The 18,061-nt window shown below is 40.9% G+C and overlaps 2 protein-coding genes across 3 annotated transcripts; both read left to right on the forward strand.

Moving 5' to 3' along the window:
- Positions 1-3,993: 3,993 nt before the first annotated feature.
- Positions 3,994-7,000, forward strand: LOC147148949 (snaclec CHH-B subunit beta-like). Its single transcript, XM_086027508.1, has 7 exons — positions 3,994-4,005; positions 4,168-4,230; positions 4,372-4,399; positions 4,509-4,606; positions 4,749-4,871; positions 6,445-6,541; positions 6,618-7,000. The coding sequence occupies exons 2-7, from the start codon at positions 4,168-4,170 to the stop codon at positions 6,692-6,694; spliced, it is 486 nt and encodes a 161-aa protein (XP_085883634.1). The 5' UTR covers positions 3,994-4,005; the 3' UTR covers positions 6,695-7,000.
- A 1,707-nt stretch (positions 7,001-8,707) lies between these two features.
- On the forward strand, positions 8,708-18,048 carry LOC147148950 (uncharacterized). Of its 2 annotated transcripts, XM_086028612.1 has the most exons (12): positions 8,708-8,834; positions 8,926-8,969; positions 9,810-9,873; positions 9,947-10,078; positions 12,200-12,304; positions 12,382-12,431; positions 12,506-12,622; positions 12,708-12,753; positions 14,898-14,969; positions 15,056-15,209; positions 16,512-16,594; positions 16,852-18,048. In XM_086028612.1, exons 1-12 carry the CDS (start codon positions 8,802-8,804, stop codon positions 17,026-17,028), a joined length of 1,077 nt encoding a protein of 358 aa, XP_085884738.1. In that variant the 5' UTR covers positions 8,708-8,801; the 3' UTR covers positions 17,029-18,048. The 2 variants fall into 2 exon arrangements, with proteins under 2 accessions (XP_085884738.1, XP_085884737.1); XM_086028611.1 differs by lacking the exon at positions 8,708-8,834 and having other exon boundaries at positions 8,887-8,969.
- Positions 18,049-18,061: the final 13 nt, after the last annotated feature.

Consider the following 18,061-nt stretch of genomic DNA (forward strand, 5'->3'; position numbering starts at 1 on the left):
TGGTGTTATTGGAGACTAATGTGAAAGCATGTATCGTTCTTGACATGCAGCGGGTGCTTCCATCGGCCTTTCCCCTGTCCCAGAGCACTCACAGTCTCCCCAGTCCTCTCGGAGCAGCCCCTCCCAGCTATAGTCAGAGCAGAAGATGTTCACCCCTCGCTCTGTGTCCAGACTGCAAATGAATCGCTCAAGCGAACCCGCCATTTTTTCTCCTCCTTGGTTTACCGTGATGCTGCAATATATATGTTTTTTTTGTCTCAATAAATAACTTCACTTCAAGGTACTCATCTCGTCCAGACAGTTCAGTGTGTGTTTGCATTTATCTGCGACACAAGCTAAACCTCTAACATTAGCTCTCTAGCTTAACATGGCTCAGTCTAAACTGAACAGTCAAAAGTACAACTATGCAAATTGGGTGATGGCGTCATGTAGCGACTTTTCGGACAGCCAATAGCTACTTTCCTTACTGAGGAGATGGCAACACTGGCGCCAGCACGCCAAGGGCTAACAGTGGAGAGCAGTGACAAAAACTAGCATTTATCCGTCAACATTCCGTCCAGCGACAGAGCACTTTGCAGAATTGGGACACCCTACAGACTCATCCCCTTTGCGGAAATGCGCAAGTGAGGGGCACAAGGGTGTAAGTGTGGGTTTTGGGATTGGGCCGACTTCTTGTCCTCCGTACGTCTGGCCACCAAAATGGGCGTCAGTCCGGGACGGATTGTAAGCGCCAGTTGGTCAGTCCGTCAGGAGTCCGTCAGGAGTCCGTCAGGAGTCCGTCAGGAGTCCGTCGGTCCGTCAGTCGGTCCGTCAGTCGGTCTGTCAGTCCGTCTCCCCACCCCATCCGCCCACCAAAAAAAAAATGCGTCAGGAAAACGGGCGTAGAAGGTACTTTAATGGTCAGCGTCGCTGTCTGTCGTTGCGGTGTATTTTTCCAGCGTGACGTGCCGACAGACGGCTGGACGTCACAGGGGCTAAGCGTCTGTCACTGTTGGCCAACGTCGGATTGATCGATCTATCTAGGCCTTGAGAGGTCCATCGCTATTTGACCCGATTGGTGAGGATTACTCAGACAGATGAAAATCCACTACAGTCAGTGATTAGTCTGTCATTTTTAAAAAGTGTCATCAATCGTCAGCAAAATGGTTGCCTGTCAGTGACGGACTGACGGACAGATCCGTCAGATTGACGGAATGCCACCTCTAGTATTACCATACACCATTTGGCAGAGGTGGTCATCGTCAGTCCGTCACTAAGTTCCCGCCAGTATTTCTGGCAGACCCACGTAGGCCCAGTATATCTCGTCGGCGACAGCCATTCAGCATTGAGAACATAATTTCCACATCACATGCAGGTGCCGCACAAGCAGACACGTAGCCAGATAAAGAAAAATTAAATAAAAACAACAGACACACACACGCTCACAGCGTGGTGATCGTCCATCCATCCATCCATTATCTCCCGCTTATCCGAAGTCGGGTCGCGGAGGCAGCAGCTTCAGCAGGGAAGCCCAGACTTCCCTCTCCCCAGCAACATCCTCCAGCTCTTCCGGAAGGATCCCAAGGCGTTCCCAGGCAAGCCGGGAGACATAGTCTCTCCAGCGTGTTCTGGGTCGTCCTCGGGGTCTCCTGCCGGTGGGACATGCCCGGAACACCTCACCAGGGAGGCGTCCAGGAGGCATCCTAACCAGATGCCCGAGCCACCTCAACTGGCTCCTCTCGACGCGGAGGAGCAGCGGCTCGACTCTGAGTCCCTCCCGGATGGCCGAACTTCTCACCCTATCTTTAAGGGAGAGCCCGGACACCCTGCGAAGGAAACCCATTTCGGCCGCTTGTATCCGAGATCTTGTTCTTTCGGTCATGACCCGTGGTGATCGGTGAAATCAAAACAATATGTCATTGCGTCTGTGGGACCGAAATGTATCACCACTGGTTTTTAAAATGTTTTTTTCTTATTTGGTTGCATGTTAGTAGTGCGGCATCTGCTTGTGACGTGGTAGCGGTAAGTTCGTTCTCGACGCCGTTTCGCTGACTTGGACCGACCGGGTAGGCCTGAAATACTGATGAGAACTCATAGACGGACTAAAGCAGTACGAATGCCGACCTCTGCCATTTTGGGATTCTGGGGAAAAAGTTGAAGAAACAGTATATTGTACAGTCAGACCATTAACTTTGCTTGTTGATGACTTTTTAAATTCAGTGCTTTGATGGGTGAGACTTTGTATCTTGTGTTTGAGTAATTACACTTGGGGTGTCTCTTCTCCATCGACTGTTGCCACATTATATCATACCGAGAAGTTGATTCTCAACAATAGACCGATAATTAAAGTTATTTGATGACATTCAGGAACATCTAAACCAGTTTTACATTTGCTGTCGTCTCTCTGTCGAGTTGAATTGCTTGTCACCTGCACCCTTTTTCAGTGCTCACTGTGACAGTACTTTTTAATTTAGCTTTGCTTGTATTCTTCACAGTAGATTTAGATAAGATAAGATAAGAATGCCTTTATTGATCCCACAGTGGGGAAATTTTCATTGTTACAGCAGCAAAGATATAGGTCACACAGGGACGGCGGCATAATGTGGCCATTAATGTATAACATTGACGGCAAACATTTAGGATCAAACCTATGTAAATATACGCAGTAACATGGTAAAACTGGTTTAGGTGTTCCTGAGCATAATCAAATAACTAATTATCAGTCTGCTATGGTGAATCAAGTTCTTGGTATGATATAATGTGGCAAAACATGATGAACAAGGCAAACACCAAGTGCAATTACTCAAGCACGAGTAACAAAGTTTCACTCATGAAAAAGAACTAAGTAAAAAGTCATCAACAACCAACAGAGTGAGAGCAAAGTCAATGGTCTCACTGTAACTAATCGCTAGGGGCTAACAGGTGGAGCTATATCTTATTCAATGGTGGAATACACACTCATAATACAAGCAGGAACAGATCGGGGATATTCAACACGTGGGATTGTTTTGGCGCGATTTCTCACCGTTTATTGTTTTTCCCACGTACAAACAAGACTCATTCTGTTGACAGTGTTTACTCTGAAGTCACATTTCATTTCGAGAGGTTGTGCGAGAGTTCCCGCGTGACCTGGTAATACTCATGAGTGTAATTGGTTCATGTGTGATGTGTTGATTTTGCCATGTGGCTGCACATCACACACCGTGCGGTCAAAACAGTTATACCAGTGAGATTTTTTTCTTGTCATGTGTGGGGTCTCTCAGAGTTTGAAAGTCTGCCAACAATTTTAAAATCTTGCCGTGGCTAGCTTTAGACATCATTGAATGAATGAGTCAACGTTGAACATCTATTAAAGTAATATTTCAGGGATTTGAAATTCGTACGCACACGCGCGTGCCCCTTAGTGAGTAGATGTGGCACCGTGGCCACCCCACTGAATCATTTCCATCCCTGTCTGGTAGGTCTAGGTTGATGTTTTTATATGCACGGGAGATCTTCATTTTACAACAGTTCCAACATATGAGGCTTCGAGGTGCCGAATGATGAGTGATGAAGTAGTTTGCGCAGTACAAGAATATGTCGTCACACGACACAAAGTACACTCAATTACCACCATACTCATTGTTTCTACTTGTATCTATTTCTGGCCTTGTTTTTTTTTTTCAAATTTGTTTTTGTAATCGTGACTTGACTGCAGCATTAAGGTAGATTAATGATAGATTACTGCATGTTGCGACTTGCGTACGGATTCGAAACGACTAAAATATACCTTTTATTAGTCTCAAATTTGGGTTCCCAGTGTGTCACTTTGGTCCAAAACCTGTTTGGCAAAGAGGTTCTTTGTTTTATTTGTTTGTCTAATGAGACACTTGACTTAAAGTTGTTTCCTTGTTCTGGGACCTGGTCTGATGTATCATGTGACTTTGACATGATTTGACACATGAAACATTCCAAGACTCCCAACCCAGCATATAAAAGGAATCATTGTCGTCATCGTCCTCAGCGTTAAGGCACACGACTGCGAAGGTAACTTCACACAACACACAATTCACATCCCGTTTTTTAAACTCGATATCATGTGAGTTTTGAGCATTTAGCACATTTTTGTTTCACATGGTGAAATGTAAGTGTAATGCTAATATGTATTGTTAGCAATATGATTATTATATATATTTTTTAATTGCACAGATGGCATTTGCTCTTCGCTTGTTGTTCCTCCTTTGTGTGACCAATGGACTGTTGAATGGAGTCGTAAGTCAAAATCTCACACGCTGACTTAAATTTAAAACATATTTACTTACTTTATATTCACTATGGTGTTTACTGTATTTGTGTTTTCATTTGCTGATGTTCTGCTGTCAAATTTTAACAATGTGCTTTTGTTCTTCGCAGCGGTCTTTCTCTTTCAATTTTTGGAAAAGTTGGTAGCTATATCTCAATGACAGTTTTTTTGAATGAACACTATTAGTTTTGTTGGTGTTGACGGCAAATTTGACTGACCTGTGTTTTTGTTTTTTTGTTTCTTAAAGAAAAGACAGCCATCAATAACTGTCCCCCAGGCTGGACTCAGTTTAACTGTCACTGTTACATTTTCCAAGGGGACGAGAGGAACTTTGACGATGCAGAGGTATAGAAGACAATAGTTGTGATGTAGTTCCTAACCAGTTTACTGCTGATACAATCTGTCTGTTGATCCAAATGCCTTGACAACGTTCTGGTGGCTCTAAATGAGTGAAATCAACATTTTACTCTCTTTGAACACCTCTCAGAAAGTCTGCGTGATTCTCGGTGGGAATCTGGTCTCCTCCAACGATGACCTGGAAAATGCATTTATTCAAGGACTTATTCCAGAGGAAAACATTGACGTTTGGATTGGATATCGTCGAGATGCGGTAAAACATCTATCAATACAAGATCCGATTGAATCCTGTCACTAGTACAGTCATACGAAAATACAATGGCGGGCTGTTACTTTAAGGTGTAGGCCTGTAGCACTGTACAAAGACAACCCCGCCACCCCCGCCTCAAAGTTCTTGAATTTGTAAAAAGTTTGTTCAGCACGAAAACAACTTAAATTACATTTCAGTCTGGTCAAGTGGCTAGTAACTCCGGGATACCAATGGTGACCTGGTGACGAAAATAGTCCGACTGTTCATCTTCCATCACAACATCCATCCATTCTCCACACGACCTCCTTTTGAAGGTCACGGGTGCTAGACTTCACCCCAGCTGACTTGGGACGAAAGGCGGACTGCACCCGTAACTTGTTGCCACTCATTGCAGAGTACATATTGAGAAGGGCAACCACTCGCACTCACTTTCACTCCGTCACTTAGTGAGAACTGATCCCGCACTACCTGCACGGGACAAAGTGAGGAACACGTACGGGAAACCACTCACACTCAGTTTTCATACTATCAGTGACTCCATTTCAACGTTCAACACAAAATGTCTTCACTAAAATATAGCAGTGCACAATCATTATCTAATAATATAATAACATAGTCATAAGAATATAAAACATTAAATAAAATACATCATACTCAACAGAAACGTTTATAATTTGTGGGTGAACTCCATCGTCTTTTGCTAGTAGCAGCGTTGATATGTACAGCTGCGTAGTGTTGTGGCCACTGTGAAAGTGGCAAATTAATCCTTTACCGCCAAGCCAGCCAGCTGCACGCCTTGTCCGACTTATCCTCACGATGTCCAGGTTTTCTTTTCTTTTCTTTTCTTTTTTATTTGAGAATTCCGCCTCGAAAATGAATTTCAGTCACGCAATGAATCCCACACTAGTTGCTCTGAACCAATCAGAGGACTGCAAAGTGCTGACCTATTAGGAAGCGAAGCATGCAGGCTCTCCTGTACTGAATCTCAAATCTGATTGATTCAGAATCTTAAAAAAAAAAAAAAAAATCTATTTTTTGTTTGGATCGCCTGCAAATCCTGCATCTGAAGGCTTTGGGAAGTTCATGCCCATATAGCAACACATTGAAGCTGAAATTTGATTGGGAAAAAAAAGAACAACTTACAACTGCGCTGCCAAGACACAAGCTAATGAATGAAGACGAAAGACTGTTGGAAAGAAATGAATACAATATTTTACAAAGTATTAAATGCAGGTCAGTGCTTTTGATAATATTTAGGCCTTGATGGCCCTGGCAGCACACCACTGCTAAAATATGCATACAGGCTGATCACAAATTTGGAGTATTATTGCACTAAAACAAATTGATTTCCAATGTAAATTGTACAGATTTTCAATGTAAAGTACTTTGATGGTAGAAAAAAATTAGAATATAATTTATATGTGTTTTTTAGTACCACTATAGTTTTGCCACATGTATACAGTATGTCCTGAAGACTCAGACTCTTGTCTGCAGCATTAATGAAGGGGGTGTAGAATTGAGTGTGTGACCATAACCCTTTAAGTGTAACTCATTGAAATTTGACTTTGTCTTCCAGGGTTCCTTCACATGGACTGATGGCTCACCTCCTCATGATAAATTTCGAAGTGGAGAACCTGATGCTACTGGTGACTGTGTCACGATGAGTGAGAATGGTGAGTGAAATCAGTGAATAAAGTTTGCTGACAATCTAATGCTGTTACACAAAAAATGTTTATTTTTTTCTTACAGACGGTCTTTGGCAGGATGTATCGTGCACTGACCAAAATGAATATATTTGCAGCAAACCAGTCGACCCTACTCACTAATCACTCATCTTCCCATCCTGTCTTTCTGTCACATTTGAGTTTCCTAATCATGATGCCTCAATGAGACAATGTCAAACCCTGCTGATGTCTTTATATTTCCGGGCCTACTATCAACTTTGCTTGTCTTTTTCAACAATGCTCAATTGTTATTGACAACAAATTTGCAAAGTCAAAGAGCATTTGTCTGGTAAATGAAAGAATATTTGAGAGAAAAAAGTCATGGTTGTGTCTATTTTTTACTTCTCACCATTTTGAACTTGCTATTAAATGTTAAAAATGATTAAAATGATGATGATATAACAACAATGCATGGACTTTGGTGACCACAATGCAAAACACTAGTACAGTTTTTTATGATTGCTTAAGCACGATTTAGAAAACAGGACTCTGAATTTCAAAACACTACACACAATTATCACAACCACACATAGAACACACACATTTCAACAGGTTCGATTGTGCTTGAGCCATTTACACGCTGCTGTGTTTAACTTAAAACACTTTTAGCAATTGCACCTCTGTGTGATCAGGTTAAAAGGGCTGTAAAGAAAATAAAAAGAAATCTGAAAAAAATCTGAAATAATCAAATAATACACATCTATTCGTCTCGATGGATCTGGCCAGAGAATTTCATCAACATCGCAGGCTAAGAGCCATATTGAACGACGACTCCATCGTGCAGAGCCGCAGGGTTGATTTGTTCACAAGCCCAAAATGTAAATAAACCTTCCACCACCGTGCTGAAAAAAGTCTTTGACGGTGGAAGATATAATGCTGAAAACTGTGAATGGTGCTGAAACCCAGTTCTGCACTAGAGCAGAGTGATTGAATTACATATTGTCCCTGATGACAATGTGTTACATCCATGCAATCGGTCCAAAAATGTGAGAATGCGATCTTTGTTGTAAGGGCCCAAATTGGCATGATGGTGGAGGACCCCAATTTGTGAAATTGCAGCACAAAGGATGATGTGACATGCACAAACTGGGACAGTTTTTTTTTTTGTTTTTTTAACGCTTAAAACTCTGACAGTGATTCTTGTAGCACAATTTGTAATACTGTTGATCATGATGTCAGAAAAAACACTCACAAAGTTTGCTTTGGACAAACACTGCTTTGTACTGTCTTCGTCATTTTGTAACACACAACTCACTGCTTTTACACTCAAATTCCAAATGATCACCTTGCAAAACCATACTAATTTATGGCTATTATTTATACTATTTTGGCAAATATCTGGTCACACTGTCACAGGAAAAAACGGTCTTAGATCAATAGTTCATTTTGCAATCAGCCTGAACACTATCAATAAGCCACAGGTAAAATGTCGCTGCGGAGTACAATGGAGGGAGCTGGAAGAGTGAGGATGAGAGGAGGCGTTAGAAGAAAGAGATGTGGAGGTGCAGAAGCAAGTGTGAGAGGAGGAGGAGAAATAACTACTGATGACATCAGAGCTTCAATAGTGGACCGTCGAATCAACCATGGAATGACCCAGAGGGACGTCACAATGTAGGATGAGGCTTTTTTTTTTTTCTACTCAGTGAAATTACTTGATGGATTTTTGGTGTGTGTTTTGACATGGAAAAAAGACTCTTTTGTGTTTGCTCTGATGTTTACAGTAAACACCTTCAATAAAAAGACTTGAAATTTGGATCCCTTTGTGTTTACAGAACTGGGACAAAAGTGTAACCTCAAACTGACATAACCTACCTTGCGCACGGAGAAATCAAAAGCCAGATGTTTTTCATTCTTCCCATCAAACGGCACATTGTGTGCTTACTAAAATACAATACAATGCAGTTTTATTCATGCAGCGCATTTCACAACAGCTACAGCTGTAACAAAGCACTTTACATACAACAAAATGTCCATAATGCAACAAGCCACAACACGCACACATACACAAGCACACACACACACACACACACACACACAGAATTGCGGGGGGAGTGAAAGCAGCATCACGTGACCAGTTTCACTTTGCGCTTGTGTGCAGGTGTTCAACGACCAAAGCACACATTTGCCATAAAAGCTGCCATGGAGGAATGTTCTTCAGTGTGTGTGTGTCCAACCAAACGTGACTTTTACTTTAACTGATTTATCAAGAATGGACCTCAACGGTACGCTTACTGCTTATCAGGTAAGACCTTCTTTAGACTATTCTGTAGGGATGTAAAAAGGGCGAGACTGATATGGAAAACCTGCATGAAATGTCGATTTTTGTTTTGCAGATTGATGTTCTCTCAACAGTATATTTACTCTCATTAGCTCCCAGGTAATACATTTCGGCATGCTTTTCCCATTAGACTTTATTCATATGAAAATCATATCGTCGCTGTCCCGTGAAAAACACTTATCTCCAATTTTGGTCACTTTTTAAAATTTTCACATTAATGCGATGTCTGGAATGCGGAAACACCATTCATGTAAAAATAAGAAACTGAAAAAAAATGGAGATAAGTGTGTTTCACATGACAGCAATGATATTCACTGTATGATATAGAAAACATGCCCCATGCCACTTTACATTCATTCCTACTGGCACATTTCTATGGCGTAGAATGAGAACTACATGGCGGTCAAAGAGCATCACAGAATGAATTATGTTCAACTTTGGCTCTCTCATTGTATAATTAACACCAATCAAAAATGTCAATCAAATCCATGTAATGACGTAACCCAACTCTATTTTTGCAGCCCAAATGCATCGATAACACAGTTCTCTACATAATAAAGCTGAAATTGGAACATAAAACACGATAAATAACTGATGACTAAAAATTGCGCTGCCTGCCAGACAAAGTTAATGTATTGTTTGTTTTTTACTGCACAGTTTTTTTTTTCTTACGCACTAGGACAAAAGCACTATTGGAGCAGGAGAAAAAGCAGTGCAGGGCATTGATTTCACACACCTTTTTTTTTTTTTTTTAATGTGTCATCCCTCTTGATTCATCTTTTTGAAGCAGAGCAGGTTCCAAAGTACCATCAACTTAACATGCACATTTCATGCATACAGTACACTTGGTTACGAAACGCTGTGTGTATGCGTGTTTGTGCGGGCGCGTGTGTTTTTTTGCTGTCCGTATGCATGGGTGTGTCTCAATGTCATCTGCAGCGTGATTGGTAGCTGTTCCGTGCTGGTGGTTTCCATGATCAGATGGAGGCATCTCAAAGAACAGGTTAGATTTTCAGATGGATGGATCCATGGATCCATCCATCGAAAGAATTAAAGCATGGCGTTTGTGTGTGCAGGTGCACCTCCTAGTCCAGCTGTCCCTTGCAGACCTTGCGGCTGCTCTGGTCCTGATGTTCACCAGTGCCATGAACAAAGTCCGAACCAACTACAGCGTAACCATCTGTCAATACAGTCTGCCTCTGTCACTGGTGAGGAACAATAGCCTTTTATAAAAGTCAAGTAACACCTGACATATCACTTGGCTCTCCAAGTACGACCATCATGACCAACATTAAAATACAGGGATCCTTTTGGGGGAGGGGCACTGCCTACCGCTTGGTATTCATTATGTCAAACAGTTATTTGTATCAGTGACACAATTTGCAGTTCAGATACATTTGTCAGTGGTCGAAGGGAATGTTGCTCGGATCATGGATACTTTGATTGCTATAGATAAGCAAAATACGATGGAATGCACGTGTCTATTCTTTCAAAATGCAAATATGGAAAATATTCAGACTATCTGGTTGAATACTTGGCCAACACAAAAGGAATACGAGCCAGTTCACCAGATGAAGGATCATATCAAATATTTAGTATAGTATAGTACACTATAGTACAGGATAGTATAGTATAGTATAGTATAGTTTAGTATAAAATACACAGCAAAACATGTGTACAGCATATGTTTATGATTGAACATAAAGTCTTATATATATATATAAAGAGAGAGAGAGAGAGAGAGAGAGAGAAAGAGAGAGAGAGAGATAGAGGGAGAGAGAGAGAGATATCTATACATGGAGACAGAGTAACAGGGAGAGAGAGTGAAACCATTCTTTTCTCTTTAAAGCGGAAGTAGGAAATGTTTTCTTTTGTTCCCTGGTTTCCCCTACCACTGTGAAGTATCGCTTACATTTAGGACACTATAGTACAGTTGAATAAATACCATTTTAAAAAAAACAAAAAACACCAACAACAACAACAAAACAACAGCATTAAATTGTGTTACAGCTTAAATAAAACACACAAAGCACACGCTGAAATTTTTTAGTATTTTGAGTATTTTTTTTCCCCACCGAGGGATTTAAGTTTTGCATTGGAAAATAAATCATCCTTTTTCAAGATAAATGGTTTGTTTTACACTTTATAATAATTATAGAATATATTGTATTGGATATGTATTGGAAATAATTAAAGGAAAGGCAATTTTTAGTTAAAAACTGAAAATTACATCCTACATGATAAGATCTGTATTTTTATATATATATATATATATATATATATATATATATATATATATATATATATATATATATATATATATATATATATATATATATATATATATATATATGAAATGTCTTTCATTCCATGTACATTAAGTTGACTATAAAGAGACAAGCCATCATCGTGATGTAAAACACGTGTTGTAAATCTGAGGAATGTGAATGTGCCAAAGGGACACTCGTTAAAAAAAATGACATCATTGTCACGAGAACATGTACTTGGACTTCATGCGTTACATAACAACACAGGCAGACTGAACAATCATTTGCCAAAGAGACACTCTCGGAACATCACACTGATATTGAACAGTGTGGCACTCGCAGACGTGCTCAGTTGTTAAGCACTGTTACTGACAGCTTCTGCTCGGTTGTCTTTGAATGCACACTTAGTGCATGTTTTACGCAGGATCCCTGAATGAAGTAATGAGAGCGGCATTTTGAGTCCATCAAACAGTATATACAGTAAGTCCCTGTGTCCAGTACAGTGGTGCCTTGATTTATGAGTGCCTCAACTAACAGATACATGGCAATAATGGTTTAGTAGGTCATACATCCACCTCTTTCATCAATTAATAGTTTCATTTTCATGAAGCAAACATCGCATCACGTAAAAAGGTACTCAACAACAAAATCAGTAATTATCTCAAAATATATCAAAACATTCGCTCATTACCTTACCGTTGCCATAGATGCAGAAGCTCCAGCATATGAGTATCAGTATAAAGCTGACAATTGCCTTTTTCTAATTTCGTACTCATTTTAATAATTCTATGAGCAAGCTAAATTTAGGCTGGAAATCCACAGGCTTTTCCATAAACAATCCCATCAAATCAAAGATTTTTTTTTCCAATTGAACAAATCGCCAGTGAATAACACACCAATACTCGAGTACTGAACGGCTTATGGCCCGGTACCGTATGCGTCCCAGTGGTTGAGGGAGCCGTGCTCTACATGATGCGGCCCCGGCTGACGTCGACGGTACCACTGCATATTACTCTAAGCTATAACTCCTCATGGCCGGTTGTCTTTTTCCTTTTGTCCCAGACATTTTATCTGATCTCGTTCTTGCTGGTGGCAGTGTATGCATGGAAGTCCAAAAACTTCATCAAAGGATGGCGAGCGATTCCCGCAGAGGACGAGGGCAAGCGGGTGAGATATCAACAAGAGCATTGTTGACCACTTTTTAAATAAGACCTGTACATAATAAATACATTTTTGTGTCACAGAGTCACTTTGGAAGTAGACTATTATCTTTACCAGTGTACATGTACGTGTGGTGAGTGTTTCTTTTGAATCATTTTTCAACTAGAGCGTAAATGATGTGGCTAACACCATTAAACTCTTTATCAGGTTGATCCCTGCTGCCGTTTACTTAGCGTACGTGCTAACTCCTTTCATCAGATCCACTCCACTGATTCCTGACCCCCAAAGCGCCACCATCCAGGACCGCGCTAAATACTGCACCAGGTCAGCGCCACACTTTGAATAAAACGGAAAAGACGTGTCAATGTTTTCTGATCTCTTTTGTTGTCTTTTTGTTTTGCATCTTTAGTTGTATTTTGTTCATGCACATCTGGAGGGATTCCTGCTCGGATGCTGTGAGTGTCAAAACATCGCTTCTTTTCTTTGTCGTTATTTACTTGAATCGACATTTGGATGATGAATCTCAACTTCACATGATGTGAACCAGACCAGACATTTCCCTTGGCAACATACAATTTGGTTGCTATGTCTGTCATGTACGGAGCCCCTAAGGTGACATAGAAGTAAAAAATAAAAACTTTGCGTTCCTTCGCGAAAACTTTGCGTTCCCTCGCAAAGGTAGCGTTCCCTCTCAAAGATTTGTATTCCCTCACAAAGATTGCGAGGCAACGCAAAGATTTTTTCTGCAGGTGAAAGTTTTTTATTTATTTATTTTTTTAATTCATGTTTATGTACTTACGGGTCATTTTCCGGGTAAACAAAAGTAACAAAGGGAGCGTTTTTAGCCGTGGGCGAGTTTGATTGAATTGCTTTGAAATTCGCTTGAAATACGAAGACATAAAATCAGTTTTTGATATTAAGCACAGTTTCCTAATAAGCGAAAGACATCTGAAGCGAGTGCTAAACAATAGAGGACATCTCTTGACCTCAAGGAGCGTTCCAAGTCCTCCTCCATTAGAGGCTAGGCTAGGCTAGCTGCCAAACTGACCCGGAAGTACATAAACACGCATTTAAAACAAAATGCATTCCCTCGCAAAAAACTTTGCGTTATCTCGCAATTTTTTGCGAGGCAAAGCAAATCTTTGCGAGGGAACACAAAGTTGTTTTCTTTTACTTCCATGTCACCTTAAGGGCTCCATAGTCATGAGTGGACTAAAAGAGTCTTCCCGATAAGACGCAGGCAGTCTGCCATTTGGCTTGAATCAGCCATTTTAGGCTCAATGTGTTCATTTCCAGGCGCCCTTCAAGGGGAACTTGTCGGAGTGATCGTTTCTTTGAAAATCCCGCCGCAGAAGCCAGTTTCAATCAGCAACATAAAAGTGGTATTCATGTCTATCATGTGTAGATTCTCAAAAGAAAAAAAATCTCAAGAAGCAATCTCTGAAAAGGCACCAAAAGTTTGCCATTTTGGCTTGAAGCAGCCATTTTGTGCTCATTTTGGCCATTTCTAGGATCCTGTTATAGTCATCACCATGAACATTTCGTAGACATGCCTAATATGAGCACATACACAAAATGTCTCAGGGAAACAATGTCTGAAAAGACACAGGTAGCCTGCCGTTTTGGTTCAAGCAGCCATTTATCCTCATTTTTTCCAGCGACCCAGAAAGAGGAACTTGTGACATAGATTTTTGTCTTTGAATATTCAGCCCCCAAATGTAAATGGTTTACTTAGCAGAATTGAATTTGGTAGAAACGTCTCTCATGACCAGATAGACAAAAAAGTCTCGAGAAGCCATACAGGAAGTCTCCATTTTGGTAATAAGAGGTCATTTTTTTAGAGTCATTTTGTCCATTTCCATGTTTGCTTCAAAACAAACCCAACCATGACGTACTGTAAGGCATATACATAAGACAACCCGCTCGAGGACATTATAAGCCAGAACAAATACTCAGAAACAACTTCTTCCCAAGGGCTGTCCAGCACTAAACTCAAACTTGTAAAAAAGAAAATCTCACATTCTAAGTGTATCCCAAAAAAAAAAAAAAACAACCCTCCCCCTTTTAATTCATTCTTATCTTTTTTGTATTTGTTGCATTGGAATTTAGCAGAGCTTCGCATTTTACTAAAAATTGAGCATCCGCTATTCGTCATCTGTCTGCAGCGTGGGTACCCTTCCGTTGTCCGTCAATCACCTTTTTTCCGGGGTGGAAAAAATAGTACTTGTCTATAGGCCGGTCCGCCTCTAATTTTAAACAGGCGTCCGTCGGCGAGTCCGACTACACGTCAAATAGACGTAACGCCCAGCTCTGGAAATTAGTGTGTGCTTTGTTGATTCCGCACCTTAGAGCTGCTATTCAATTTTGTTGCACCTTGTGATATAATGACAATATAATTATTAATTAATTAATGAGTAATTATTCAATAATTCTGCACCGCATTCAGTAGGCTGTGCTACACAGACAATGGTAAATTGCGAAAATTGCCCAACAGGCGGAGCGGCATCGATGTAATTACGGCATTCCTGACGCTGCAATTATTTCATGATTGAGTTTTATAATGATCACATGAGCAACCAATTTGTTTTGTTCTTCCCAGGAGATCATCCATGACACTTTTATGCGAGTCTTTGTGTTTATGGTGGTGATTCCTGTGATGCTGTCATGCTCTGTAAGTCGCCACCCACTTTAAGTATTTTCAGGCTTTTTTTTTTTTTTTTTTTTTTGACACTGTGGCTTTGTTTTTACATATGAAAGGTTATTTATTATAAGGTGGGCAGGTGGTATGAAGAGCACAAACAGGAGGCTCTTTTCCCAGTGGAAGGAGACAGACTTTCTGGCAGGAGATTGAAAAGTGTCTTCACCACAGCCAGGAACATGCTCATGGTCATCTTGTTCTGTTGGACACCAGGTAAACACACACACACACACACACACACACACATATACACACACATTGTTCAAACCTTTTGTTGTTGAAGACAGGATCTTTTATACATGCCTTGAAATGATGGCAATATATTATGATGCTGTGGTGCTCATTGGTTCAATTAAAAAAAACAAAACAGACGTACGCACATATTTTGTCCATGTTTAAAATGTCATTTTTGGGGGGCATGCATCATGGTTAGAAAGTATGCGGTTCTTTGTGGCCCTGAGTTGCGCCAATAAAAATTGTGGCCCCCTTCATCATTTAAGTTGCTCATCCCTGATCTAAGGGCTGACTTGGAGTCACTAACATCATGCCGCATCATCTATGACAAAACTACTCTCAAATCTGCATTAAAGCTCACTGTGGTAATTGGTGCAGACCATTTTTTTCAGGCGCTGTCACAAGTTTTCTTGTGCAATGTCAGGCAGGATGGGGGCATACATTCAAGTCTCACTTGAGTCAAATGAAATCAAACATCCAATACATCCATTATCTGATCCGCTTATTCTCATGAGGGTCGCGGACGTGCTGGAGCCTATCCCAGTTGTCATCGGGCGGTAGACAGGGTACACCCGGAATTGGTCGCCAGCCAATCGCAAGGCACACATAGACAAACAACCATTCACACTCACTGTCACACCTAGCGACAATTTAGAGTGTTCAATTAACCTACCATGCATGTTATTGGAATGTGGGAGGAAACCGAAGGACCCGGAGAAAACAGACGCAGGCGCGGGAAGAACGTGCAAACTCCACACAGGAAGGCCGGAGCATGGATTCGACTTTATGACCTTTGACTGATGTGCTAACCAGTTGACCACCATGCCACCCTAAATCACACAAAATATGGCTTTAATACAGTTACAGTTGGTTTATTTTCTGTAACAGAGCCGAGTTGGGTATTTTACTAAAAATTGAGCGTCCGTTATTCGTCATCCGTCTGCAGCGTGCAGGTTGGATCGTCCGTCATTCGCCTTTTTTTCAGGGGGGATATTACCCGCCTATATGCCGGTCCGCCTATAAAATGGTTTGGAAAAAAACGAATATACAGTTGAATAATTAGTTGAAGTGAAATTTGCTAATACTTAATTAAAATAAATAAATGAATAAAAACGAACTACCTTGATCCAAACATGCAACTTTTTTACGTTACTCCACTCAGACTATTAATTGGTTTGGTGTGCTGATTTGGCTTATGGCTTAGGACCAAATGCTGTGCTGACCTCGAATGAAAATGGCTCTAATAAAAAAAATAAAAAAAATGTCTCCAAATGTTTCCAGCCCTGCTTATCATTTTGCTGTCAACTTTGATGGTGTGGCCTGGTGTTGAGCAGCGGAGCCTGTTTGCCGCCTACATGATACAGGTGAGTTTTATAATTGAGCAGCACATAACGTTTTTCTCTGCTGGTTTGGATCATTTCTGGGAACAGAAAGTACATTCTTAAAACCATAAGACCATTTGGCCAAACAGTCTCACAGCTCTGCGCAACATTACAGCTCACTATAGCAAAAGCCCATATCTCTCCCAAAACTGTTCACACATGCTTCAAAACTAGATTCCTTTCACATATAAGAAGTCAGTACCATCAAAATTGCAAAGGCCCTTCCGTGTTCATTTCAGGCTGCCAGCGTGTCCTTTCAAGGCTTTCTCAACAGTGTGGTGTACGCATGGGGACGCCCAAACTTTACCCAGGCTGTGCTGGGGGAGAGCACACCCCTGATGGCGTACAGACACATTGCCTTCTTTGATGAGTCGCTCAAGAGTGACATCAGGCAAGAAAACAAGACATTCTTCTAGTAAGGCGGAACTAAGGCTGGACAATTGAAGATCAGTTGGAGGAGGGTGAACACAGACTGGTGCAGTTTCGTCTCACTGAAACTACCGGGATACGTACGGTGGAATCAAACTCTTATTTATAGTCACGCTCGCTTAAATGAAATAGTAAAAATTATACAGTGGTTCCCATCTCCCTTACGAGCGCACCAACTTACCAGATTTTCAAGCCTTCGTGGTTAACTTTTTTTGCAGTAAGAGCGAGCTTCGAAAACCTGTTCTTATCGAGAACTGCTTCGACTGCCAGGAATTCTTTGCTTGCCTCACAATAAAAATGTCACACATACACATATACCAGAGGTGGGCATTCCGTCAGTCTGTCTTAAAATGGACGTGCTGTCCCACTGACATTAGCAGTTTGGTTTGGCCTGAAATAATGACCGATTGATGATGACGCACGGATGCCGTATCCATATATACGGGTTTGCAAATTGCCATGCTCCTGTTTTCTGTCGGTCTGTTCTGTTGTTTTCTGTGTTCAACCATTTCCTGGGTGATTGCTGGTTGGCAGAGCATCTTGTGAGCACACCTGTTTGCTATGAGAATTAGCAAGGTATTTAAGGTGCAGCAGAAGCAGAAGGTTGGTGCCAGATTAATCTGTTGTGTTTTCCACTTGTGTAATTTGTTGGATTTCCTAGTCATGCCATCATGCCATGGGACGATGATGATGGCATGATGACGCCTCAAAGTGACACATTTAACAAACTGTGTTGACACTGCGTTGGTAACTCAATAGTGACCTCTGCTGTAAATCTAAAATCAATGCAGGTAAACAATATGAAAATATGATGGAACAGCTTGCATGCTGACCCAATTCAATTGCTAGATTTGTACTTAAAATATGATCTCTGTATATTGTATTTGCTCCATTTGCTTGCTGAGTGAAGTTATTAAGAGTTCAAAATCTGCTTGTTTGTGTAAAAGCTCAAATGAGCAGGTAATATATAACACATTTCTCTAATAAAATTTAGAGATAAGGTGTAATTAATGCATGCTA

Source organism: Filicampus tigris, chromosome 4 (assembly GCF_054856515.1).
Source record: "Filicampus tigris isolate MCC_2025a chromosome 4, RoL_Ftig_1.0, whole genome shotgun sequence".
Taxonomy (NCBI): Eukaryota; Metazoa; Chordata; class Actinopteri; order Syngnathiformes; family Syngnathidae; genus Filicampus; species Filicampus tigris.